A 26,427-nucleotide genomic window follows, 5' to 3' on the forward strand; every position below is an offset into this window, starting at 1 on the left:
GAGAAAGTCTGTAGCGTATTTTCATTGCCCAAGCTTTCAGTTATAAAGTAAAAAACAACAACATTCTGCCTGTCTCCCTGCAGGACAAGAAAACCTATGAAGAACTGAAAGCTGAACTTGCCGATGAGGACAGCCTTGACCAAATCACTTCTGTAAGTATGGCTGATAAGGCGAGCAGTAGCACAGAATGTTAACAGCAAGATACTGTACAGCTTTCCACTATGAAAGGAATAGGAAATCCTCTTTCAAATTATTTCAGTGCCTGTAAAGAAGTGAAGCCTGCATTGATCTACTTTCAGTTGAAGAGAAAAGTGAAGGAATATGAACCAAATCTATTCTTAAAGACCAAGCAAAAAACGCTGGGCCTTAGTTTACAGCTAATTCTTCAGATTTGGAACTTTCTCTTATAGCATACAATGAACAAGGAATGTTGGACTATTTTAAAAATTTAAACATTCGGCAAAAACTTTGATGAACTAAAAACTCCTAAGAGCATGTCTATGGAGATTTGCAAGTCATCCAGGTCACGGTTGTTCCAAAGGTACTTTTTCAAAAGGCAATTGGACTTTATTTTTCCTTTGAAGACATTTTGCTTCTCATCCAAGAAGTTTGTTCAGTTCTGACAGTCAGTACTGAAAAAGCTTATTGGATGAGAAACAAAATGCTTTCAAGGAAAAACAAAAAAGAAAAAACACCTTTGGGACTCCTAAGAGCACATTTTTCCACCTGGGGCATCAAATCTTATTATATTCATGTATTTGTTGGTATACATATGCCACTTTGGAGGGACAGTGCAAAGGTAGCAGGGAAGTCAGTGAAATGGAAGAAAATATAAAAATTACAACTCTGACAATTGTATATTAAATGCATACAAATTTCCCATCAGCATTCAAGCAATATTGAGGACACCATAAACATTCAGGAGATTTATTCTTAAACCTAAAATAATTTTTCATGAATATTGATGGTCCTCAGTTAGTGACAATTAGAGCTGGCATCTTGGTTGTTAAATGAAGTGGTCACTAAGTAAAACCGCAACTGTGCTTATGATCTTACTTCCATTTTTCTTCGCTTTACAGACCTGAGAAGGGCATAAGTATGGGAACTGATCATAAAGTTACTTTTTCATCACCATCATAATTGCAGCCGCTAAAAAGGCAGCTGCTAAACAAGGAAACCTGTAAAGGAAATGCAAAACAAGATTGAGACACAGAATAATTATAATTTGTTAAGGATTCTAATTTCCAGCTCTATGTTCCATGGCCTAGGCATTGATAATCCACAAAAAAACTCTGAAAGGTTTTTGACTGAGACAGCAATGGGTTTTTTTCATTCAGCTTATGATGCATCGGGGCCTGTTAATTCATACATTCCATCTTCTTGATCTCACTATTTACACTTACTGAATGACTCCATGATGCTGCAACTCTTTAGCACAAAATTGCCTTTTTACGTTGCGTCGAACACCATTTGTTTTTAAAAAGGACACTCTAAATGATTCTCACCAAAAGTTCCTCAACCACAGCATATTCATTGGTCATTTGCACTGCATTGTCCCTTTTCAAATACACAGCCCCTCCTATCTATAATGTTAAAGATAGTCAATTTAGAAAAGCCCAGCCTGTAACTCTTTCTTTTTTTTAAACGAATTCAAACAAGGACAAAATGGACATGGGAATAGCTTTGGGGCTTCCCCTTTTTCTATTTCAGGAAATCTTGGAAGGAAAAGAAATTTTTACTGCCAAGACAACTTTTGGCAAGTTGTCATTCTCTACATACCCCTTGGAGAAATTGGTGAATGTCGCTCCAGAAGACCTTCCCAAGGACATAGATCCCAGCCGGAAGGAGGTGAGAGATCAGAAGGCTATAGTCAGAGTTTCCATGGGGACAGTGAGGGCATTTCAAGAGGAGTTGCTGATATTTGCTGAAAATCCAGGATAAAAAACAGTTGCTCGTTACGAAGTTTATTAAATGGCTTTGGGAACTCTCTTTAATCTGATATGAAGTTAAAGCACTATTCTTGCCTCCTCCTAAAATGTTTAAAAGTTTAATTCAAACATTTTAGATTTCATAGACCAAGTAGTCCTCGATTTGTGACAATTGAGCCCAAAATTTATGTTGCTGAGACAATTGTGCATTTTGCCCCATTTTACGACCTTTCTTGCCACAGTTGTTAAGTGAATCTTGCTTCCCCATTGACTTTGCTTGCCAGGAGGTCGCAAAGGGTAATCACATGACCCCAGGGACACTGCAACAGTCATATTAGTCAGCTACCAAGCATCCTAATTCTGATCACATGACCACAGGGATGCTGCAATAGTCATAAGTGTGAAAAATGGTCATAAGTCACTTTTTTCAGTGTCATCGTAACTTTGAATGGTCACTAAATGAGTCGAGAAGTCAAGAATTACCTGTACTTTTTAAAATATATTTTGACATTTTATTGTACACCGTTCAGAGTCCCTCTTTGAGATAGGTGGTTCAGAAATGTTAAAAATAAATGTGAGTAAAACATAAATGAAACAAAATGAGAATATTCTCACTTTAGTTTGGTGTACGCGTAAACATTTGATCTTTGCTGTGATTTTAATGCCTGCAAACACACACTTGGTAAGTGCAGCTTACAAAGAATTATGCAAAACCATACTAGAATAGAAATGTTACTTCCATTGTGACTCGGGGGGGAAAAAAACCCCTTATATTTAATAATATACAGTACTTCAGGGGTGTCAAACTCATGGCCCGTGGGCCAGATGCATCACGTGCTGGCCCCATCCCGCCTGGTATAGCGAAGGGGAAAAAGTCCCGATACGCCACATGACGCTACCATGAGGATGCGAGTTTGACACCCCGATCTACTTCATTTACTTTTCTCGCTGTTTATAAGACTAGCTGTCACTTATATGTGCTTTTCTTCCATTCCACAGCAATACTTGTCAGAGGATGATTTTTTTCAGATTTTTGGAATGTCCCAACGGGATTTTGCAGCACTGCCTTCATGGAAACAAATGTCTCTCAAGAAGGAGAAAGGACTTTTCTAAATGGAAATATGCCTGCCATTATTTTCAGCCATTGCAGACCTTAATGTCATTTTTGGTAAAAGCTTGATAACGGAAGCATTCAGAATTTTCTACTAGCAGTTTTTCAAAGACAAAAGGGCTTCCTTTTTTTTTTAAAAAAAAGTATAGATAATCTTAGTGCAGACTCAGAACAGCTGCTTTAACATACTTTCTTCCAGTTATGAAGCTGCCCAAAACTATGTTGGAATCATTTACTCTTTCTCAATAGCCAAGTTCCAATCTGACTTAGTGACAAAGCTGGCAAATGGGGCTACCCTAAAACTTTATTGTGGAACAGGTGCAGAAAAGCAATTGGTGGATTTCCTGCTAGTGGAAGACAGAAAAAAAAAAAGCCACCACCATTTTTCCTAAAAGGAGGTTGAGCTGGGGTGGATTTTGAATGAGGCCCATACATTTTGCTATCAAAAGCTCACTTGTTTTCCAACTGCCTCTTTTTATAGGGAACCCCTATTTGCACCACAAGTCAGGTGTGCCAATTCTCCACCTATTGATGATTGCTCTTGTTCATCTCCCTTTTGCACATGCTGTAGCACTTTCTTATGCAATCTCTCAACTGCCTCTCTTTCTCACACTCCAGTTACTCTCAATTATTTTGTCCAATCTGGGGAGACTCCCTGAGCGAATCAGTGCTACTTTTCTGATTCAACTGCCCTTGAAAGATTTTCCTACTTGGAATTTTAAAAACACTTTGGACCAAAATCTTTCAAAGCAAGGACATCGCAATCTTGTAACCTGGCCAGAAACGACTTAAAAAGCAGGTAATTTATGCTGCTTAAAAACACAGCTTTGCCAATAGAAGTAAATATAACAGTCCAGGAGTACTGACCCTCCAAGTCTGCCTTAATCTGTTCTTATCTATGATCATAACTGTCTACATGATTATAGTTAGAGTTTTCAACTGCCAATGAAGAAGATGCCTCCAAAATAGTCTTTGAGGTGACCCATAAAACAGAAGGCATTCCAGATGGAACCACTGTTCTCTTATGAAATGTATCCCAGTGCAAATAAATCTTCTTCATGCAAACTGAGAAGCTATCCTTGTTTGTAAACGGCAAGTTACCACACCACTAACTCACAGAATTGAACAGAATTGGGCCATTTTATCATCAGGCCATTGCCATTGTAAATATAGTTTAAAGTTAAACTATGTTGAAACACTATACCTAGTCCATTTGGCAGAAATAGTCTGTCCTCAAAGAAAAAGCAAACAGGATTGACATTTTGCGGCTTACAATAGTAATTTTACCTTCAGAGAATGACAGCTATTGAAAATTAAGGACCCCACTGCTAATGGACATTTCTTTTCCATAATGAATTTTAGTACCTTTTTAAATATACAGTGATATCTTCTCCAACACGGTTATGTACTTTTAAAACAAACAAGAACAGATTTTAAATTAATAAAAAATGTGGAATATCTAAGCAAAATCAACGTGAAAAAAATACCATGATTTTTGTAGTGCCAATTTTGTGGAGGAAAAACCGCAATCAAATGGCAGTAAGGACAAATAGAAATGTAGTAAGGCACTGCATTGCTCTGGAAAGAAATATCAGATTCGGCATTAATAAAGAGCGTTTAATTTCTCAGAAATTGATCTACACATTATTTAAAAAGAAAGAATAAAAGCAGAATTTTGAGGAAGAGAAGAACAGGTCTGCTAAAACACAGAAAACTGCTGCTCCACATTATGTCAAAGGATACAAAGTGATTCCCAACATAATCAAAGCAATCTTCTCAATGCACCTAAGAAACCCTTGTCATTTTTATTTGTTCCCTTCCACCAAGATTTTACAAAGTAACTTCTTAAAGTAAAAGCAAAGGAGTAGGTTACTGCTGCAGGTCAACAGCAAAGTGTTATGAACTTTCTTTGATTTTCATTCATGGGCTATTAATTCTCTATTTCGGGTTAGTTTTAAAAAGCACCCTGTTCTTTTTCAGAAACACATGGCAATCTTTTTTTCCAGAATATTCACTTCATCGTGAAATATTAATTTTATGCAATTTAAAAGCAATTATTTTGCCTTTTACTTTGTTGCAATGCAAGCAGCTTTCTCTTAGCACATCTAGCAACAAAGGCTCATAATACAGAGAGCCATCCTTAAATGCTGTCAGGTCCTCAGAATGTGAAAAGGCATCTCAGAATAGAGAAATGTCCCTGAAACTTTTGCACCTTGTCACGTATGAATATTAGGTTTTATCCAAACAGAAGCAATGCTGCTTAATATTCTATAATTGCATAATTCTAAACTTTTGTTGTTGTTTTTTAAAGTAAGCTACCTGAGCTACTTTTAAATGTCACGTACGCACAAGGTTTGATTCACTTTTGAGAAGAATTTAGTTACTTAGTACAAACATGTTATGGCTATTTCTTGTATAAAAAATAAGTGCAGGAAAAAGAATTGACAGGTATAAGTGGAAAGGAAGAGAGGAATTTAAAATACACTGAAGTTCATCCACTACTGGATGAACTTATAAAGTTAGGCCTCATTTCAAAATCTAAAATCAATAATCCTAGAATTAAGATGTCTAGAGTTGTGCCATATCATGCTGTTTCAGAAATATAGTATAACTAAATCCAGTTGTTTTTTTAAACAAGCATTTTTTTAAAAAATACTAGCAGCTGCAGTTCAGGTTCCCAAGAGATTTTCCAGGTTCCTTGGTATAATTTCTCAAATGGAAATATGATAAACCATTTAATGTGAGGGTTTAAATATAATCCAGTATGGTCAGCAGTGTCAGAGTTAAATATTAAAACTTAGATGAACTGCAGCACAAATTCATTGCATTGCCACAGAATTTGATCTGATTTGTAAAATGCAAACCAGGCAGGATTAACAGTCACCACTTCTTACTGAATGAGAATTATTTTCTTCCAAAGGTATATAAATTTATCTCAGGCTACATACTTTTCAGGTTTAGATGAAGCAAATCAGTCATTACACACAAAGGGCAATTCTGCATTCTATTATAGAAGACACCAAATTAGAAACTGCATATATATTAGTTAATTTGGCTACACTGTTAAGTGTGGAACCAAAAACATAACTGCATAATTACAATGGGTTGTATAAGACCCTTCCATTCAGAGCAGGAAATGAAAGCTAACAACACTTTCTGCAAGAAGGGAGAATGGGAGATGTACCGTATTTTTTGAAGTATAAGACGCTTTTTCCACCCCGAAAAATGGGTGGAAATATCTGTCTTATACAGCGAATGTTATCAAAGCCCCACCCACCCGCCAGCCCCCACCCTTCAGCCTCTGCCTCCCAGCAATTTGCCTCCTTGCAGCAAACAGCCTGTTTCAGCTTCAGCACAGCCTGATTAGTACAAGCAGCCAATTGTCAGTTGGATTGGCCTGCCGACAATCAGCTGTTTCAGGCTGCAGGGATTGCCACTGCCTATTGCCACCTCTGCGTGCCCCATTTTTGGCCTCACCACGCCCCGTTTTCCACCGGTTCTGATCCCCACCACCTGGGGTGAAAATGGGGCGTGTGGAGGCCAAAAATGGGGCATGCGGAGGCTGAAAATGGAATGCAGAGGCTGAAAATGGGGCGCACAGAGGCGGCAATCGGCAATGGCAATCCCTGCAGCCTGAAACAGCTGATTGTCGGGAGGCCGATCCAACCAACAACCAGCTGTTTGTGCTAATCAGGCTGTGCTGAAGCTGAAACAGGCTGTTTGCTGCAAGGAGGCAAATTCTTGGAGGCAGAGGCAGATTTTTTTTCTTGTTTTCCTCCCCCAAAGCTAGGTGCGTCTTATACTCTGAAAAATACAGTACTTTTAATTTTCTCTTGAATCTGAGTTTGCCACCTCCCCTTATATTTAAAGGCCTCAACTCTCCACAGCCCCTTCTCAAGAGACCACAAGCACTGAAGAAAAATACCACCACCCCACAGAGTCCATTCATAAGGAAATCTAGGATGTATCTGGAGTTGGGTGAGGCAGAAGATGGACCAATGACTCAGAGTACCATTCACTTGAATGGAAGTTCAGCTATCAGTGCACTACAAATCCTGCTTTTTCCTGAATTGTACCAATAACTGCTCAAGCAAATAGAAATGCAGGTTCTTTTCAGCTTCTGTCAAATATCTGAAGGGTTTTTTCATTAACAGAGAGCTAGCCTTACTCTAGAATCAAGACTATCACATTCTGAGATATACTCTTCTTTACAAAGAAAATCTCTTTATTCTTTGTTAAAAACACATCGAAATACCTTTGTGAACAGTACAAAATTATGACAGAAGTTAGCATATTATGCTTTGGTGCAGTGTAGTTTTTGAGAACTTTATCTTCTACATCAGATAACATTTTACTCTGTTGGTATCTTCTATATTTATTTATTTAGAGTTCTCCAATACTGCCTGAATTATCAATAATCTTTAAACCTTTCAGCAACAAATAATTCTATTGTCTATGTGACTCATGTCTATTCTCAAAACATAGTGTCCGAAGGTTCTAATAGTAAAGAACAGAAAAATCCCCAACAAGTAGGGGCAAAATACATTTTCCCATGTAGCTGCTGTCTTTTTCAAAGAAAATATTTTTACTATGAAGCAAATCAAGAAACATCTCAATTATTAGCAATTTCATTGCTATGAAAGTGAAAATGGGATAATAGTTATTAACTTCCAACACTGAAATGAGGGTTGGGCACAAGTAATTTCTATATAATTTTTGCCAATATAAGTTATTCAAACACTTTTAAGTGTGTAAACTCCTCTACTGCTGCTCTGAAAAATCTTGCAAATGCTAATCATTTAAGAGTTTTATTTTTTATCAACCCCACGAGACGAAACTCAGTTATATTTCCATGTTCCTGTTACCATATTACTTGCCCACTTTCAAGCACATACAGCTCTGGAGGCCAGAGCAGAATTGAACTATTTCTGTTTCATTCACTGATTAGCGTCAGCTTGGAAAGGGACTGCCGATCACCACCCAACCAGTGCAACTCTTCCATGAAACACAAGAAATATAGAGATATATATACACACCCATGCACTCAAGGGCAAAGGGAACTGTTCTGCAAATGACAGTACTTGGAAACTAATGCCTTCAGAAAGAATAAAAATTTTAAAAAGGTAAAATATACATATATGTATATATTATTTGAAGTGATGAAAATGAAGGATTCTGGAGTGTTACAAATCATAGGTATTTAAGTCCATTTGTTTTAGCAAAAGACGGATCCTTCCATTTAACCAATCAGCCACTTGCACTTTCCAGGGCATAGTATAAATGTAGTATAGCTTATGCTTTTTTCTCCCCCTTTTTCTTCTGTAGGAAGAAAGTCAACCTATGTATGAGGTCTTCTCTATTTGTTAATAATAGGTGATCTTGTGGTCTTCTCTCATACTATGCTTTTATAAGTTTTGGAAGAAGTTTTTAAATTCTGTAGCTTGATCGTCTCCACTGCAGGTAAAATTATTTGAGTAGCTCAACAGAGAACAAAACCCAAACAATAAAAAGAAATCAGGATAACAGAAGATTAACTGCTGAAGTCAAAGAAAGGGGTGGAATGGCCCTTTCATATCTGAAGCAGCATGTCTCTCAACTACGCCCTGAAGTCTTCAGGTTTGTGTCTCCTGTGCATTAGGCAAAAGTTCTTAACTCTTTTATGCTCAGGTAAAGGGTTGTTCTTCAGACTGGCTTCCCCACTTCTGTGCCAGGCAGTTGCAGGTTCTTTTCTGTTTCAAGCAATTCATCCAATATATCCCTAGAGAACAGAACACATTAGGAACCTAAGAGAATCTATACAGAGCAGCCAAGGCATGTGATGTACCCAAGATAGCACTTAAAAGGAATGTTTTGAAAGAAGTAATAAGAGATTCTACATGGTACAGTATAATCTAGCTTCTTATACAGTCACAGAGATGTTCATAAGGACATTTGGAAAAAATGCAGGTTTGTTTTCTGAATTAAAAACGTAAACTCTTTGTTTATCTCTTTCTCTGTTACACACCCAAACTTTTATTTCATGACTCAAAATCTAGCTGGTCAGGCTTGGTATGAATTCTTAAAGAATCAATGCCAAAAGCCCTTATTGCAATACCCCAGTTCGTGTGATGGCTCCAAATTACTACAGTACTTCTGCCAATACTTGACTAATTCCAGTTGGAGACTCTTCTTGAGCCTGGTACCTCTCCAGCCCCTAAAGAATTCACAAAGAACTCATCCCTTGTTCTAAGAACTATTTCTTGTTAACTGGTCTTCATTCTGGTATTTTTCCACAAGATGCACAAGCTGAAAATCTGAATAAAACCCATGATTCTACAGTGTAGGTTTCAATAATATCGTCTTCCACCTTGTCTATTCAGTCATCTACATAAATAACACGGTAGAAGGCTATGTTAACACAATATTCTCCCTGCAACAGCTGTAAACTTCAGTTTCCTACAATTTTCATACTGAAAAAAACATGCAAGAGCTAGGAAATGGGGTGGGGGTGGGAGGGAGAGGAGTATTTTTCATCTTTTCACAAGGATGGAAATGAAATAAAACATGCAAACAGTAAATAATATAAAAATATTTACTTGTGCATATAGAAGAAGATATAGCCACTTCGGTCTCTATCACTCTGGACAGAGGCCTCTCGAGTTCTTGATACTGCCAGGTCATTATACGTGAACCATGCCTGCTTGCGAATGTCATATACATCACTAATATAGTGACCTTAAACATAATGAAACAGACAAAAAGAATTATTTATTCATTCATTCTTGTGCTGTCCATCTCAATAAGTGAGTTTGACAGGCGAACTGTTTTCAAACTTTTTTAAAAAAAAACCCTGTTACAAATACAAAAAATTAAAATACACAATAGTTGAGGAAGATACCACAACTGACAGTCACTAGTACAGCAAAGGATGGGGCCTTCACACACTTGGAGCTCCAAGTCCTTAGGGCCTTACAAAAGACCAGCCATCCTAATCGCGACAGAGAAAATGTTCCCTAGGGAAGGTGCTATGGCAGAGAAGGCAGGCCCCCTTGTAACCTTTGGGCTTCTGATGTCTTTCATGCAGAAATATACAGGCTGAAGTCTCTAATAAATGACGTCCTCTGCACACAAATTTGCTTTTATTATTTTAAATTTGACTCATCTTTACTGTGCTTCAACATCTTTTTATATGCCAGATTTATTGATTAATAACAAATTGTTTAATGGTACCTCTCACTCTGTAAAACTTGTCTGGAAACTGTTTTTTTAACCATAATATCAACATTTGCTAACTGTTGGTTGTTTTTTTATATTAATTTTATAGTGTTTATTTAAGTTGCCCAGAGTCATGTTTTGTGAGATAGGCAGCCATATAAATATGATGGACGGGACAGATGGATAGATTAAAATCAAGCATACAAAATCAACTATTTTTATCGCATTTCTTTCTTCATTTTGAATTCTGGTTACCTGAAAAGGCCCCCAAACACAACTTTGAAAAACAATAAGGATCAAAAGCACAGCCTTTTTCTTACCTGAGGAGGATGTATCTCCAATGTGACTTACAATGCTAATGAGACGATATGAATTAGGAAGCTCTCCTGTCTGTGAAAGAATTCTGCTATTAGTTTTAGTTTGCTTCTGTATATATCAGACATTTAACTTTATGAGACTTTATAGCAAACTTAGGACACACTGTATCGAACACTAGAATAATTCATTTCAAATTTGTAGTTAACTCAGGCTTTATAAAAATGTATTTTTTAAAAGATCCGTTAAATACAGGTAGTTCTTGGTTTACAACAGTTCATTTAGTGACCATTCAAAATTACAACGGCACTGAAAAAAGTGATTATGACCACTTTTTCACACTTATGACCATTGCAGCATCCCCATAGTCATGTTGACAAAATTCAAACACTTGGCAACTAATTCATATTTATGAGTTGCTGTGTCCTGGGATCATGTGATCAGCTTTTGCAACCTTCTAACAAGCAAAGCCAATTTGGAAGCCAGATTCACTTAACAACTGTGTTACTAACTTAACAAATGCAATAATTCACTTAACAGTGGCAAGTTGTAAAATGGATCAAAACTCACTTAACAAATGTTTCACTTAGCTACAAAAATTTTGAGCTCAATTTGTGGTTATAAATCGTGGACTACCTGTAATTCATCGAAGTGTAATCAACAATATCTTTTTCTCCTAGATTGAACTATAATCACAGACACCACTCAGAATAACTGAGTTTTTCCTTACTCCACCATAGAAAAAATATTTATTATTAGTTCATAAACACTCTGCTATTAAATACATATTTTTACTGCACATATCTTTGTACAGTAATAAACACAGGAAGGTGCCATCCACTTGTCATTCCTTCTTCACCTACACAATAGAAAGGCAGGTAATGGTAACTCAACTGGAATGCAACTTATGCCTCTCAATTCTCTTTCCAAGTACATGGGCAGGCAAAAAAGAAAAAGAAGGAAATATAAGAAGGTAAGAAACCAATCCATAATTCAATTGTTGAGAACCATAAGAATAATTCACAATCAGGCAGAGTTCCATTTTAATGAAATGTTATCATTTCCTACCAAATAATCATTGGTAAGAACACAACACCGGCACCTTGCAGGAAATGGACCTCAGAAACCAACTGGAATTTCCCAATGTGTTGTCTACCATTGCTGTACTCTCATTATAGCAGCACCTCATGGTAGGAGGAAAAATGGAATAAGACAATCCTCTACCAAAGCTCCATTTCCAACTCCACCCTCACCATATATGCATTGTTGGCCCTGTTGGCTTGCCTAGGCCAGACCAAGAAACCAACTCCACAAGTTAGACTGGAACTATATTTTATTGATTTCGGCTACAGTAACGGTACCTTGAAAGCCTGTGATTTTTCTTCCATCCCTTTTGTACCAATGGAAGTTAGGGTAGAGCCAGTAGCCAGATAGCCAAAGCCAAGCTATCCTTATCCAGGCAAATTTAACTAGCTGATAAGTCACTTCATGTTTCCAATGAATATTTTAATATTTTGGGGCATGAGGGAAACACATTTGCTTTTCACTTTAGGAAGTAATTAGTCTACCCTGAAGTAGGGATTTGGAACTGCATCTCCAAGGGCCGATATTATCAACAATCCACTATTGCTCACCATTGGTCATCACTGAGAGAGCTTAATAAAGATGATCCAGTGTGCCGTATTATGCAGACTGAACTATCCAAGCCACAAAACCTTGCTTAAGCATTTACCACCTGTTAAACATGCTAGTATTCTTCCCCTGGTTTCCCAGATCATCACCTCAGCATTTCTTTTCAGTTCCTCAGCTTCCGCTTCAGAGTACTCCATGTCTAGAAAATCCTCATTCCCAGAGTCCTCATCAGAACCAAGACTATCCAGGAGAGAACTGTTAAACTCTAAACAGCATGAAAAGAATACTGCATAAGATTCCTGATGTTGTGCATAAAACAGAGATGACAAAACTTTACATTCCAGTGCATGATACACTATCTCACTAGAAATACAAACTATTTAACCTCTCTTTATTAAAGGAAATAAACTACTATGCCAGAGCAAGTAATAAATATACAATGGGTACAAAGTTAGGATTTTTAGAATGTAAACAGATCAGTTTATGAGGGGAAAACTTTCTTTCCCAAAATGCAGTTTTTAAATGTTTTTGCACTAAGACGCCAAAGTAACACATAAACTGATTTGCATCAATAGAAAAAAAAACATGATACAATGCTGCAAGAAACAGAAAATGTATGCTAAACTCTTATACAACACCTTCACTTAAAAGAGTTTCAGTGAATTATTATAGCAAAATGTTTAAAATATTTTGAAAAAATTACCGCTCATCTCCCACTGCTATATAAACTAGCCCTACTTTGGAATCATGACTGAATTAAAATACATAACTCTTGCTAGTTTTTATAACTTTCTTTGCAGAACATCAAACCTGAGAAGAACACCAGGAAATTAAATCTACAGTTCATAGAACCAATAAATCTTTTAGCAGAAACCTCTCGTTCTCCTTTTTCACAAATTAGGAATCCCAGGCAGACTTACTTGCTTTTATCTCACTTAGGATTTATGAAATAGAGTCGAGTATGCTAAGTAAGATATAGTCAAATTGTGGTATAAATAAAACAGATTGGAGAAGCCACTCAAAACTGCTGAGACTCTGTATTCTGCTTGTTTACAGGGCTCCAGCAGTATATCCACTTAATACCAATGGCTAAAACGTTAACTATTTTTGTTTGTAGTTTCCCTATACAACATCTGATGCCAACTTGTACTTTTTCCTATTCAGTTTTATGTGGATTCATGGACATATATTACATACCACTGAAGTTGTATGTACCATTTGGTTCAGAAAAGACAACAATTTAATCTTTTAAAATAAAAATAATGACATAAGAGATTTACTGAAATTAGAAAATTACATTCTGGGAATGTTTGGGGGTTCTGTGCAGCCACTTATGTCTACTTTTCAAGCTCAGAGCCAGGGGTGGGATTCTACCAGTTCGCACCTATTCGCTAGAACCAGTTGTTAATATTCTAAGCAGTTCGGAGAACCGGTTGTTAGAAGAAATTACTGGCCTAATCCTATAAGGAAGGCAGGAAGGAAACATTCTGGTGTTGCTTACAGAAACTGCCTCTCCGTTAACCCTGATTACATTCTTGGCAGGACTAGACTTCCTGTCTCAGGAACATCTCTGGAGTTTTCCCCCCCTCCTTTGCTGGTACTTTGCTTGTGTGGAATGACCATTCAAAGTTACAATGGCACTGAAAAAAGTGACTTATCACCATTTTTCACACTTACGACTGTTGCAGCATCCCCACAGTCATGAGAGGCCAGGTGAGATGTGTGCCTCGATGTGAGTGATATTGAGTTGGCCACACCCAGCCAATAACATGACCACCAAGCCATGTCCACCCAGTCACATGACCACCATGCCACGCCTACCACCTAAGCCACGCCCACAGAACCGGTTGTTAAAAATGTTGAATCCCACCCCTGCTCAGAGCCAATCACTAGTTTACTTGTACAAAAGCAAATTTCATTCTTACTCTGAACAATTAAATTATGCTTTTAAAAGATGTCCGTTTTTCTGTTCTGTATCTCACCTTGTAGACTTAATTCAGTGGCACGTTTAAGATCATCATCCTCCTTCTGCTCCCGCGCCTCCTGCTGGGGTAGAGATTCAAGCTTAGTTCTCTGAGACACTTCCTGTTTTTATAATTGCTCTATTTTTCCTACTGATACTGCATGAGGTTAGTATGCAACCCGTCAAGTCCCTAATCTTACCACATGCTCTCAGCAAGAATATGAACTGCTTCCCAACAAAGTCCAAGGACAATTTTTTTTTCTCTGTGTAGTGGAATGTATGGTGTACTCAAATCTAGCTGAGGACACACACCTGAATAAACAGTATCGGAGAAATCGCCTTCATTTAGGAAAAAACTAGAATATCAAAGGTTTGCAGATACATGGCTTCTGTAGGTTTAGGTGCCTCTCCTTTCACTGGTAAACAATAAATGGGCAAACACATTTGAAAGTTTTTCTTCTTTCTTAACCTATTCACATGTGCTTCCATGTCCATTTTGTTTCTTTATGCGTTTGTAAATATTTATACAATATATATAAGAAACATTTTAAGAAACTAGTAATGAAATGAAGGATATCTCAGAAGGGCTATACTCTGCTGGTTGTTTTTTTTACGATACTGACTGACAGTTCCTCTTTGTGCAAACGGGGCCTTCCAAGCTATGCCTGAAGAAGCACCTTTCACATACTCCCATCTTTCTTTCTAATAAAAAAGTGAGGCATTGTTTTTTTCTCATACACACATCATTCTATAATTTATCTTTCCTTAATTATTAAGTGTTCTCAGTTTTGATTGTTGATCCTTTTTTTTTTAACAAATATTTCTATTCTGCCTGCTCTTTTGATTCTAGGCCTCTTGTAATTTAGAAGCAATAAAATCATAAGATCTGATCATAAAACCTAATGAATTAAAAACTAAACTATTAAAAACTATCAGCAGTCTCCAACTTACAACCTCAACTGGAGGTTGGACTGGAATAGCCATCACTAAGCACTGTGGTTGTTAAGTGAGTCATCACACGATGACACCCAATTTTATTTACCTTTTTCCTGTGATCATTAAACCAATCTGCCCTCTCCCATTGACTCCCCACCCCCCGGTCAGAAGCTGGTTGGGAAGGCTGCAAATGGTGATCACATGACCCCAGTGTGCTACAACTGCTGTAATTATGTGCTAGCTTTGTCTTGCTGATGATTACATTGCATGCTGTTTCCCACCCATCCAATCTAATTTCTTACAGCCTCTAGGCACCAGGTCAGAACTCTGATTGCACCTCCTGCTCAGCCTGGGAATAAATGATAAACCTCGGTATTATTATCATATAGATTGGACTTAAATCAAAACAGAGCTATGATCTACCCTGACTGTTTCAGACGGTTGCTGAATAAAATGAGAGATAGGGCTTATTAGTATTTGTGGATTGTGATTAAATTGCTTTTATTTATGTTTTTGGAGTTTTGTGCAGGTTTCATGGGTCTTTGGGACACAGGTTAACAAAAATCTCATCCAAGGAGCAGGATTATAGTAAAATGAAAAATAGTTTAATTATGGATATCATGTCAAAGGAGACAACAAAAGCAAAACTTTCCAAAAACTATTTTTCTTAACTCTGGAACTATTTTTTCAAAGATATAATTTAGAAGAAAGGAGATTCCAACATGGGATGGATACCTATAATCATTTAAATATGGATTCTTGAATACTAAATTATTAAATGAGGAGAAACCATGGGCTCAAAATTACTGTAAGTTATATTTTCAACTGCCCAAATATCACAGAAAGAAAACCTATGATCTCTTCCTTCCAGGTAATAAAGAATATTTTCTAAAATATGAGAAAGGCCACTAGGGAATTTATTAGAAGTAATAACTTTTGAAAGACAATGAGAAAATAGGTAGAAACAAAATATAAGCAGCGTGGTGGTGAAGTGGTTAGAATGCAGTATTGCAGGCTACTTCTGCTGACTGCCGACTGCTAGCAGTTCGAGTCTCACCGGCTCAAGGTTGACTCAGCCTTCCATCCTTCTGAGATCAGTAAAACAAGGACCCAGATTGTTGGGGGCAATATGCTGACTCTGCAAACTGCTTAGAGGGGGCTGTAAAGCACTGTGAAGCAGTATACAAGTCTAAGTTCTATTGCTATATAAGAAAAATATTACAGAAGAGCATCTCTGATGGACAATGACCTCAGATGACTTCTAAATCCAAATTTGCTAAAATTGATATTTTAAAAAACGCATTAAATTCATTATCTTGGCTAAAGGATTTCTATAAAAACCTTGTTCATAAAAAAAGATTTCTAAGTTTGCAATTATGAAACAAAATCATGCAGTGCCATATTATAAAGTGAGGTTATTAAGAGTTCTTTCCCTAAAAATAGTGAGACAGTCACATATCATTACAAAAGGTGCACTGGTTCTTACTTGTTCTTGGAGACTCTGAGCCAAGGCTTGCTGTAGTTCTTGTTCCTCCCTCTCCCTTTCCATATCATACTGTTGCAGCCAATCAACATCCCCCTGAGTGCCTTCTGGGGTTTTGTTTTCCTTATTTTCATCAAAATCTTTAGTTACCTTGGTCAAGTTGGCATAACCTATGGAAACAAAACGGTGTCTTAATATTTTTTGCAGGAGTTGTGGGGGGCTGCTAACTGGATTGCAACTGGCTAAATTAAGGATGGATAACCTTTTAATGACAATTGCATTTAATAGGGGTGTATGTGAGGATGGCCACAGAAGCCTATCACACATTTGAACAAGGTTTCATTTTTATGAGTTGGACTAGTTTTTGTATGCACATTTATGTTCTCATATTTAATGCCTATATCATCCTTACCTCATAAAAATAGAAAACTATGCTGGCAATTTTCAGCAGAAAAAGAAAAAACTTGAGAACCTCGTGCAGCTCCAGGACAACAGACTGCCTTATTCCTGGGCTAAATCTTTTTCATGCTATTCAGATCTCAAGAGCAAAATGAGCACATTAGTCCATGATCATTTTGAAAAAAAAAAAAAAGGATAAGGGGAGAGAGGAAATAACTGCTTTCAGTACTTATTTACTGTTTTCCGATTAAGTCAGTATGTGAAATTTATCTCCCATTTTTGCTCTTGCCTTTCAAAATTGTGACTAAAGATTTTTTAAAAGACATTCCTACAGTAAAAAAGATAGCTTTGCTTCATTTTTCTATTTTAGTTGAATGTTATTGACAATTATGAATCGTAGAATGAAATATGCCAGGCATAAACTTCATTGCACATTTTAAAATGCAAGCCATTAGGACATAACCATTCAGTCTTTTTTAAAATGCAATTTAATACAAATAATTTTACAATAATAAAAATAGACTCAAAATATTTTTGTCTATTGGTAGCACAACCCTTGCCTTTCTCCCTTCCCCAAATAAAGATGGGATTAAAATATAATAGTGCAGGAAGGTAGACCATCCCCACTCCAACTCTTAATACCTTCCTTGCAACTGTAAAAAAAAAAAAAAAAAAAGAGCAGAAAATTAAAGCACTGAAATCAGACGTCTACCCAACAGAATTTCAGCAGGGTAATTTTGAGGCTAATAAAAATTGAAAATAAAAGTAGGAATCAAGAGTGAGAGGTATTTGGAATTGTGTTGATTTCTATCCTTCTGTTCTCATCTCCCCACCTCCAAAATAACAATAAACAAACAAAAACCAAAATGAAACTGTCCATTCTGTAATGTCTCCAAGTCAACAGATTGCTTTTTGTAGCCTACTGGAGAGTCAGAAATCTGAAGAGGAGAATAGCTTAGTTGCTCACCATCCCACTCCATACATCGTCACTCAAATTCTAGCCTTTTCTTCCCCTCTTACCAGACTCTGCAGCAGCTTTGGATTTATCAGCGTCCTTAAGTTCTGTATTATCTGGCAATTCTTGCATGTCATCATCTCCAAAGCCAGTATCAGGACTATTTGTTGGCTTATCTTCATCGTGGCTGGACAGTGATGCTTCACATTTGCTAATCTCCAGGACAGCTGCTAGAAGTTCATCTTCACTCATTGTTTCGAGCCCACTGTTTCCTGACTCTGGGGACTTGGGATTTTCTGTTTTACTTTTCTTTGAGCTCTGCAAATAAATAAAAGGCAAAACTCACTGGGATCCATTCTCTCTCAGGATACTATAGCAATCACCACAGTAAAATGAACATACGTAAAACATAAAAATGAGATGGACACTCTGAACATATAATCGTAATTCCAACACTGCTCTAATATACAGAATTGTTCTGACATCACCAAGAAAAGACTGGCTTTGAGTGAAGATAAGCTATATTAAATAAATAAATAATGAATAATTAAAAAAATTCAGCCCTGCTCCTCTTAAAAATATCCTTGCATACCTGCCATATCATCTGCATCCACTAGAGGCCACTCTTAAAAGTTAAAAACAAAACAGTCCTCTATTTATGAATGAGTTATGTTCCAGACAGTGTTCGTAAGTGTGATTTGTTTGCAAGTCCAACAAAAATAAAAATGTGCAATGCAGTTCTTGCCTTGCACGGGTGGCATGCCAATGGGCTTTGGGTGGTGGCAGGACGGGGTTGGTTTCTGGCACACTGCACACATATGCATGGCATGCTGGAAACGGACCCTTTCCTGCCTTTTCCCACTACTGCAGAGGGTTCACTGGACCCTTTGCTGCAAACCTGTTGCTTGACTGGAATGAGAACTACGCTGCACCTGGCTGCAACTCCAGCTTATAGGGTACTGGAGGTCAGGAGAGGATAGGAGGGGATGTCACTATGTATAACAGTGCAAGAGAACCTGGCTGTTTCCTGCCTTCTCCTGTGACAGGTTTATTTGTATTGGCAAAAGCTCACAACTCAAAAGTTCATTACTAATCTTGTATCTAATTGCCACACACAAAAAAAATCTGATCACAATACATTCGTCTTCTACTAAGCTCTTTTCTTACTTTCTCAAGCTCTTCTTGCTGCTGTTCCCTGCTCTGGAAATCACACTGTTTCTGACTGTTTGCAACAGGACGTTTTATTGATTCTTCGTCGCTGTCTGAATCCAAAGAATTTAAAAGGTGACCTTTATTCTTAAATGCATATTTTCTGTAAAAGAAACAAAGAACTCTAATTAAACCCTTTCAAAAAAAGCCAACTAATGATGCTGATTAATATCAGTTTAAAAAAATATTCACAGAATAGCTAGGCGGATGGTAAACTATAATTCCAGGAATATAGTATAAGGATTTATTCAAACAGTAACCCTCTGCAAAATCTATTCAAAATACTACCTCAATCTAACATTTAGAAAATTCTTTATAACACAAACATTAATATTCCTGGGTTTTTTAAGCAGAAAATTGGATTGGTACAAATTTGGGGTCAACTTTTCTTGTTTTACAAATGAAACGTTTTATAATAGGCCAGTATATATGAACTGGAGTATATATAAAGTATATTAAGTAGAATGTTTCATGCAAAACTTCATTTCATAGTGGAATATGTAATGCTCTCATTAAATATTTAATGTATTTTTAAATATTAATCTTGTATTCACTATATTTTTCTCCGTTCTGGTAAAGGAAAACAAGTATGTTCCCATAAAGCTACCATGTGATCTATCCAGAGTACTTAGTGCCTTAACAATGCATTAGTAAAAGCTTTGCTGAGACTATGGGCAGTCCTCGCTTAATGACCTCGCTTAATTCAGCAACCAACCAAGTTACAAATATCAATGTTAACAATATTCAATAATGCACCAAATTTTCTTAAACATTTTGGTATTTTTTTCAGATACTTCAAAATCATGCTACTCACCGACAAGGTGTAGAAGTTGTTACAGAGCAGGAATTCACCATCTGGGACACTTTCAATGGCCGAGAACTGATTATAAAAAAAAGCAGTATTTATTTTGGAAAACTATTACCTATAGCCATTTTAATGGGGATCCAAGTTCATGCTACAATTTGAAGAAAATATGACCAGCAGTCTTTGGATTAACTGGTCACAGTTGACACAAAATTTATGAATTTTTTTTAAATCTGAGTTCTCTACAATGTTGTTTCATAGATCAGCATCACTGCATCTCACATTTTCCCAAAAGGCACCCTTAATCTTAATAATTTAGAAAAGTCTAGATTCTCTAGACTTCTGTCCATTATTTCAGGGGTGATATCTGAATGTAAATTGTATCTACTGTTGTTGTGGTTAGCCGGCAGCAGGTGCAGATGGCTGAGGAGAGCGATGGCTCTGATGAGGGGCCAGGACCATCAGGGAGTGGACTGCTGCCTTCAGAGATTGTGGGGGCTGACAGCAGTGATGATGAGGTTCCTGAGGAGCCTGTGCCAAGTGCACGTGCACGAAGGATTTGCTCAGAGGAAAGAACAATAATAGCAGCACATGTGACTAGGGAGTAAGGCTGCAAGGTAATGGCCCCTCCCTCAAGAGGATAAAAGCCAGGTTTGAAAAAGCATTCTTTGCAGAAAGCAAAGAAGCTCTTAAACTCAACTGGTGGACATCTTAGTTCGTGTTTAGAGAATTTTGTAAATTAGTTCTTATCCCTGGGTTTTTGGCAGCCTTGACAACAACTTGGCAAGGCTCTTTCTTGTCGGAGCTAATTACTGGAAAGCAGCTTTCAGAACAGAATTCGTTATTAAACCTTAAAAGGTGGGTGCTGCTGCCTTTGTCTGTGTTTGGTCTTTGGGAACCTGGTTGGGTCAGAACAATTGTATCCAAAGGCCATTAAAGAAAGATCAGGTAAAATTTCATTGTAACAAAAATAAACCAATCTATAAACGCTATTACTAGAACAAGGGTAGGAAGAACTCACACGACTGATTGTGCACTCCATCCAAGATTAAGTGGGGGCCTTGTGCTTTCTGTACAGTGTGACTGCAGGGTCAAAAATCTTGGAATAATCACTTGCTGTCCTACTTTGTGATTGAGGGAGAGCACCACATTGAAGCTGTACCGTTTCAGATGAAGTATTAAAACTCTTTAAGAGACAAGAAGGAATGGAAATGTATAAATTGTTTGCTATGTAGAAACAACTATTAATAATACATAAAAACCGTAGGCTCTCCCTCCTGTCAGTTCCTTATAAAATTATGTACTCTTAACTTATAAATGCTGTAGATGGATTCAGTTTTTCTTGTTCCAAAGTATGGAATCACAGCGAATTTCCATCCTACCTCCAGCCACAAGCAGAGGAAGGTAATGGTTCAGATTTCCTTTTCCTTCTGCAGTGTTCCCTCATTCTAGAACAACCCCCTCCTCACTATTCCACAGAGTCTGAGAACCTTCTAGAGCAAGTATTGGGGAATGAGGAATCTGCAGAAGGAACAGGAACTTAGGAAAATCCTTACAACTACAGGGGAAAGAATTGGGGTCCAACCTATCATTTTACATCTAGTAATCAATGTAAATGCGTTTCTGCTGCTTTGCCAGTTTTTAACAAAAAGAAATTTGCTTTTAAAATTTGATGGAAGCATTGTCAAGATGCTTTACTAAACTTCTAATTTCCAAGAATGACATTCTGTTCAAAATTTAAATTCATGTACTTCAGTTATTCTAGGACCGATATCAAGCACTTGTTTTTGCCCTAAATATTTTTATCGCATGGATTCTAAAAGTTGCCAATATTTTGGTATAACTTTTGTACGAAGTTCATATACCTACCTGGGAAACCGACTGAATTTGTGTGTAACAAGAGCAGATTTTCCACTGCACTTCTCACAGGAGTATTCTATTTCTTCTGCCTAAGAGTCACAATAGGTGCAAGGTTTGTAATCTGATAAAAAAAAATTCTTTACAATAAAGTCTTTTCTTTTCTCTTGTCAGTTTGGTGGAGTGCTTATCCTCACTAAAACAGGACTCCAAAACTAACTGTTTTGGTATTCCTCCCTCCAAACAATTGAATTCATTTACATCTAAGGACAGACAATCATTCATTACAATCACACCAAATATCCATGTAAAAGAACCAGAAACTCTTAACTAATTTGTTTTTGAGATTAATCCAGTTAAAGTTGGCCCAAAAGTTACATGACAACTCCTATACAGAATTAATACCTTCAGGATTTTTTTTACAATAAAAAATTCTACCCACTTACCCTCCCCAGTCCTTCCTCCATGAAGGAACTTCAAATAAACCCATGTAACTCTACTCTAACATATTTCCACAAGAACATATAACTTCAACATATAACTGATTTGCATTCAATTTGCAATCTAAAAAAATGTACAGTAGAAATAATATTCAGAAAACATTTATAAGAAGAAGTAAAATTTAAAATATAATAACTCGTAGAAGGATATATATATTGTATACCCGGAAAAAGAGGTCCAAAGAATCTTGGATTGATCGAGAAGGAAGCAGTTTTTTCCTTCGTGGCAAGTCAATGGAAAGATCATTAAATTGTTCCCGCTTGGTGACAGTTTCACCACACCTGCAGGGAAAAGTTTTACTTCATTTAGTTTACCAAATTTTTAATACCATACACAGATAACATTTTAGCATAAGTTAGAATGCAACACCTTTTAGTCCAGCTGGCTCATTTTTTTTGACATTTGTCTCTTCTCAGAATATTTTCCAGATGCTCTGGAGGTTCTCATAACTTTCTGTAACAGATTTTTGGGGATGGGATATGGGTAAGCTAAAAAAAGAAGGACCAAAATTGTTCCCATGCTTCTTTATTGTGAGAGCATTTGCTGAATGAAAAGCTGTGCCATAAGAGGAATGGTACTATTGGACTCCTCATAAGAGTTCAAGTATTCTTAAATAAGAAGAATACAATATTAAAATACTGACTGCAGCTCTTTCCCTGGACAATTGCAATCTCTGTGTTGGCACCTGTTTTCTCCCAGATGTTTCTGAATTACAAATCCCAAGATGTCATTAATTGCAAGCTGAGGTTCAAAGCCAATGGTTGGAAATACTTGTTTAGATAAATTAAAATATGCCCACTTTTCACTATTTTCAACATCTTTGAGAAAATATGTAGAGCCTCCTGAATTTCAACTAAACCAGGAATTTGAATAGGATGTTTATCTGTATATTTTTTCCAAGCTATGCTAGCAGTGACCAGTGAATGATGCTTAGTTACATTAGAATCATCCACTACTTAAATTACTTGAGAAGCTAGGCCTTGTGTGTATTAACATCACACTCAATGAGAATCATATGAGGAAAGGGAAGCAACAGGAATGTGAAAAAACCATCTCTTTAAAGACTTACATTTTACATATGATTGAATGCTGAACTTCAAATTCTAGATTTGCAACTACTGGACATGTATAAACTCTAGTGGCTGAAAAATCATCAGATATGCGTCCGGACAAGTTGTCTTCACTAGAAATAGGCTCACTCTTCCAAGTTTTGTTCAGCTTCTCCATGTCCTCCTTCAACTGATCCAAGCACTGGCTTAAGAATTCATGAGCATCCTAAAATCATCAGTATGTTTGTTAAAAGTACAGCTTTAACATCCCCTCAACATATTTATACATAGTATAGATTCAATAGTATAGTATACATCATTTAAAGCTGGTTCAATGTACTAGAACCACTGCAGATAGTCCTCATTTAGTGACCACAATTGGGACCAGCAACTTGATTATTAAGTAAAACAGTAGCTAAGTAAAACATCACAATTTTATGATCATTACAATTTTATGATCTTTAAAAACTTGTGAAATCATAACTTTGAGGATTGGTTACAAAGTTACTTTTTCATTACTGTGTATACAAACATTTGCTTAGCAAGACAGCTGCTAAATGAGAACTACCTCTAATTCAATTAAAATTGGCAACATTGGGATTCATTGTTAAGAATCATTATGATAGTGGAAATTAAAATTTCACATTTTATTGAAATGATGAATCCCCTGTACTTATTCATGTTTTATAATCATATTATTTGCTTTAAACTATGTGCTTACATTTTTCTTTTTCAAGTGGCAAAATACATACCAAGATATAAAATGTAAAGTTCAAGAAATAATTTCTGGACAGCGTATTAGGACCCCAAACTCTTTCCAGTATTTGCTACATTTTAATTGTTCCATCTTATCTCACCAACAATTAGTTTCCTAGAACTACATAGAACAAATCTAAGCTATTCTCAGTCACACTTTTGTTAAAGTTGGCTAAATGCAAATAAATAAAACTCATTAATTAAAAAAACAACTGTGAACTTTCCTTGTGAATTGAACAGACAATGCAATCAGTTATGTTCTAATATGCAGAGAGAAATGTCTCAACATTTCCTCAATTATAACTGGGTGTGTTGGTGTGCAACATCAATGCTATTTTAAGACTTGGCAGAAATTTCTCCCTTTTAAAATCTTTATGCAAGGGACAGTATAACAGACAATGAATGGTATATTATTCTCCACAAATACAACCATATTGTAAAGATATTTTTTAAAGGATTGTCAGAGTACTAGTCTGTTACCAGAGCAGAGGGCACGGTTTGAAACTGTAATTCAGTGCAAAAGCAACACAACTGAGGAAAAGAGAGAAAATGAAAATAGACTATTCTCCTTTACTAAACTATAACATTTCAAGAAACAAATTAGCTGTCAGCCTTATCCTCACTCAAATGATAATTGTAAACGTAATCTATGTAGGTTAAAACAATCATTTGTCAAAAAAAGCTCCTATTATGAGATTCCCCTTCTTCTCCAATGCTGCATCTATTCAACATCTCCCAATTGTCTAATCCAGGGTCATTATGGAGGCCAACATCTTAACTATTACTCAAGCTGTGCCAAAATTTTGTGTACCTTATAACAGGGATCCCAACCCCTGGTCCATGGACCGGCACTGCGCCTTGGCATGCCAGCAACCGAGCCATGCAAACAAGCAAAGCCCCAGGCACAGAATGCAGGCAGCATGTGAAACCATGCCCCCTTCTGGTCTGTGGAAAAACCTCTCTCCATGGAACTGGTCCCTGGTGCCCAAAAGGTCGGGGGACACTGCCTTATATGAACATCAGCTATGATAAATGTTAGCCACAGTTCTATCTTGGAGGAAAAGCTGCAGGTATACAGTGAAGATCAAGATTCCATAGAGGAATAGTTTACCAATTAGTAGCTAAAAACTATATGTTTGTTCAGACCTTCTGAGATAGCTTTTTAACCTCATGTGAAATTTCTTTACAAACTCAACTGAAGCAGCAGTAAGGTCAGCACAACTGAGCATGAAATAACTGAGTTTATACATCAATATATTTCAGGCTATCGTAGAAGGTCTAAACAAACAATAGTTTTCAACATTATAATGGTTAATTGACACAGAACATGTACCCCATGGGACCTTCATTTGCATAACAATCCAGTCTTGTCCTCCCTATTCTCTCCATGTATTTAAATCCTAGATCAGTTAAGCCAGGGGTCCCCAACCACCGGTCCGGAACAAATCCTACCGGGCCGCTGGTTTGCTGGGCGCCGCCATCTTTTTGATGAAAAAGTGCTTCCAGTGAGCTTTTCTGGGTAGAAAGCTCACCGGAAGCACTTTTTCATCAAAACAGATGGCGGCGCCAGTGCTCTGGTGAGCTTTTCCGGGTAGAAAGCCATTTCTACCTGGAAAAGCTCACCGAGCGCTAGGCGCCGCCATCTTGTTTTGATGAAAAGTGCTTCCGGTGAGCTCACCGAAGCACTTTTTCATCAAAACAAGATGGCGGCGCCCAGCTGATGCTTGCCGGGCCGCAGCGCCCAGCTGATGCCAGTACCGGGCCGCGGCATAAAAAGGTTGGGGACCACTGAGTTAAGCCACTCACACATCAGTTGAAGCTCATGAAAGTTGAAGCCGTGTGATAAAATGCATTACTCTTAAAAGCTGATATCAGACGCCAATTTTGAGTTACATAGATTACCACAGCTCTTTCTAGCACTGATTATGTTACCTAGTTTGGGTAATGAAACCTCTGCAAGTAAACAACCAAGCTCAGAGAGCACCAAGGATCCCCTCATATCAACCTTGAGCTACAATTATTCTCCTTTATTGACACTTCTCTCTTCTTACAAGGTTTATAGTAGGGGAATTCTAATAATTTTCTCTGAAATTTATTCTGATGAGCATCTTCACTTTTTTCAATTTTCTACTCTATACAGTGTTGGAGTAATACACTTGGCTGAAAAAAAGGTTAATAAGACAATCAACTTGTCACATTTATGAGAGATAATATGGATAACTGTTTTATTATTATAATTTTATAGCCATGAGCGAGCTTTCCAAGAAAGATTTACATCAAAAATCAAACCCTAAGGTCATCTAACAACTTGTATTTTTTCTGGCTCTTTTCCCA

At 37.1% G+C, this 26,427-nt stretch overlaps 2 protein-coding genes across 7 annotated transcripts in view; one reads left to right on the forward strand and one right to left on the reverse strand.

Annotated features, from left to right (window-relative positions):
- VIL1 (villin 1) overlaps positions 1-8,797 on the forward strand; it is a 49,170-nt gene extending 40,373 nt beyond the window's left edge. For all 3 annotated transcript variants that reach the window (XM_026665532.2, XM_087950382.1, XM_087950383.1), the window contains 3 exons: positions 84-152; positions 1,711-1,848; positions 2,928-8,797. In XM_026665532.2, coding sequence (XP_026521317.1) covers positions 84-152; positions 1,711-1,848; positions 2,928-3,041 — 321 coding nt within the window. In that variant the 3' untranslated portion in view covers positions 3,042-8,797. The remainder of the gene's footprint in view (positions 1-83; positions 153-1,710; positions 1,849-2,927) is intronic.
- USP37 (ubiquitin specific peptidase 37) overlaps positions 7,247-26,427 on the reverse strand; it is a 43,584-nt gene continuing 24,403 nt past the window's right edge. For 2 of the 4 annotated variants that reach the window (XM_026665535.2, XM_087950380.1), the window contains exons 12-24: positions 23,358-23,563; positions 22,452-22,569; positions 21,800-21,879; positions 20,952-21,116; positions 19,940-20,005; positions 19,084-19,228; positions 17,982-18,234; positions 16,566-16,732; positions 14,163-14,223; positions 12,330-12,445; positions 10,554-10,623; positions 9,615-9,753; positions 7,247-8,797 (exon numbers count right to left, since the gene is read on the reverse strand). In XM_026665535.2, the coding sequence (XP_026521320.1) occupies positions 8,722-8,797; positions 9,615-9,753; positions 10,554-10,623; positions 12,330-12,445; positions 14,163-14,223; positions 16,566-16,732; positions 17,982-18,234; positions 19,084-19,228; positions 19,940-20,005; positions 20,952-21,116; positions 21,800-21,879; positions 22,452-22,569; positions 23,358-23,563 (1,662 nt within the window). In that variant the 3' untranslated portion in view covers positions 7,247-8,721. Of the gene's footprint in view, positions 8,798-9,614; positions 9,754-10,553; positions 10,624-12,329; positions 12,446-14,162; positions 14,227-16,565; positions 16,733-17,981; positions 18,235-19,083; positions 19,229-19,939; positions 20,006-20,951; positions 21,117-21,799; positions 21,880-22,451; positions 22,570-23,357; positions 23,564-26,427 lie in introns of all 4 variants that reach the window. The other 2 variants (XM_026665534.2, XM_087950379.1) reach the window with 1 other exon arrangement.

Source organism: Notechis scutatus, chromosome 1 (assembly GCF_049901735.1).
Source record: "Notechis scutatus isolate UNSWTSFEM ecotype Mainland chromosome 1, rNotScu1.2, whole genome shotgun sequence".
Classification (NCBI taxonomy): domain Eukaryota; kingdom Metazoa; phylum Chordata; class Lepidosauria; order Squamata; family Elapidae; genus Notechis; species Notechis scutatus.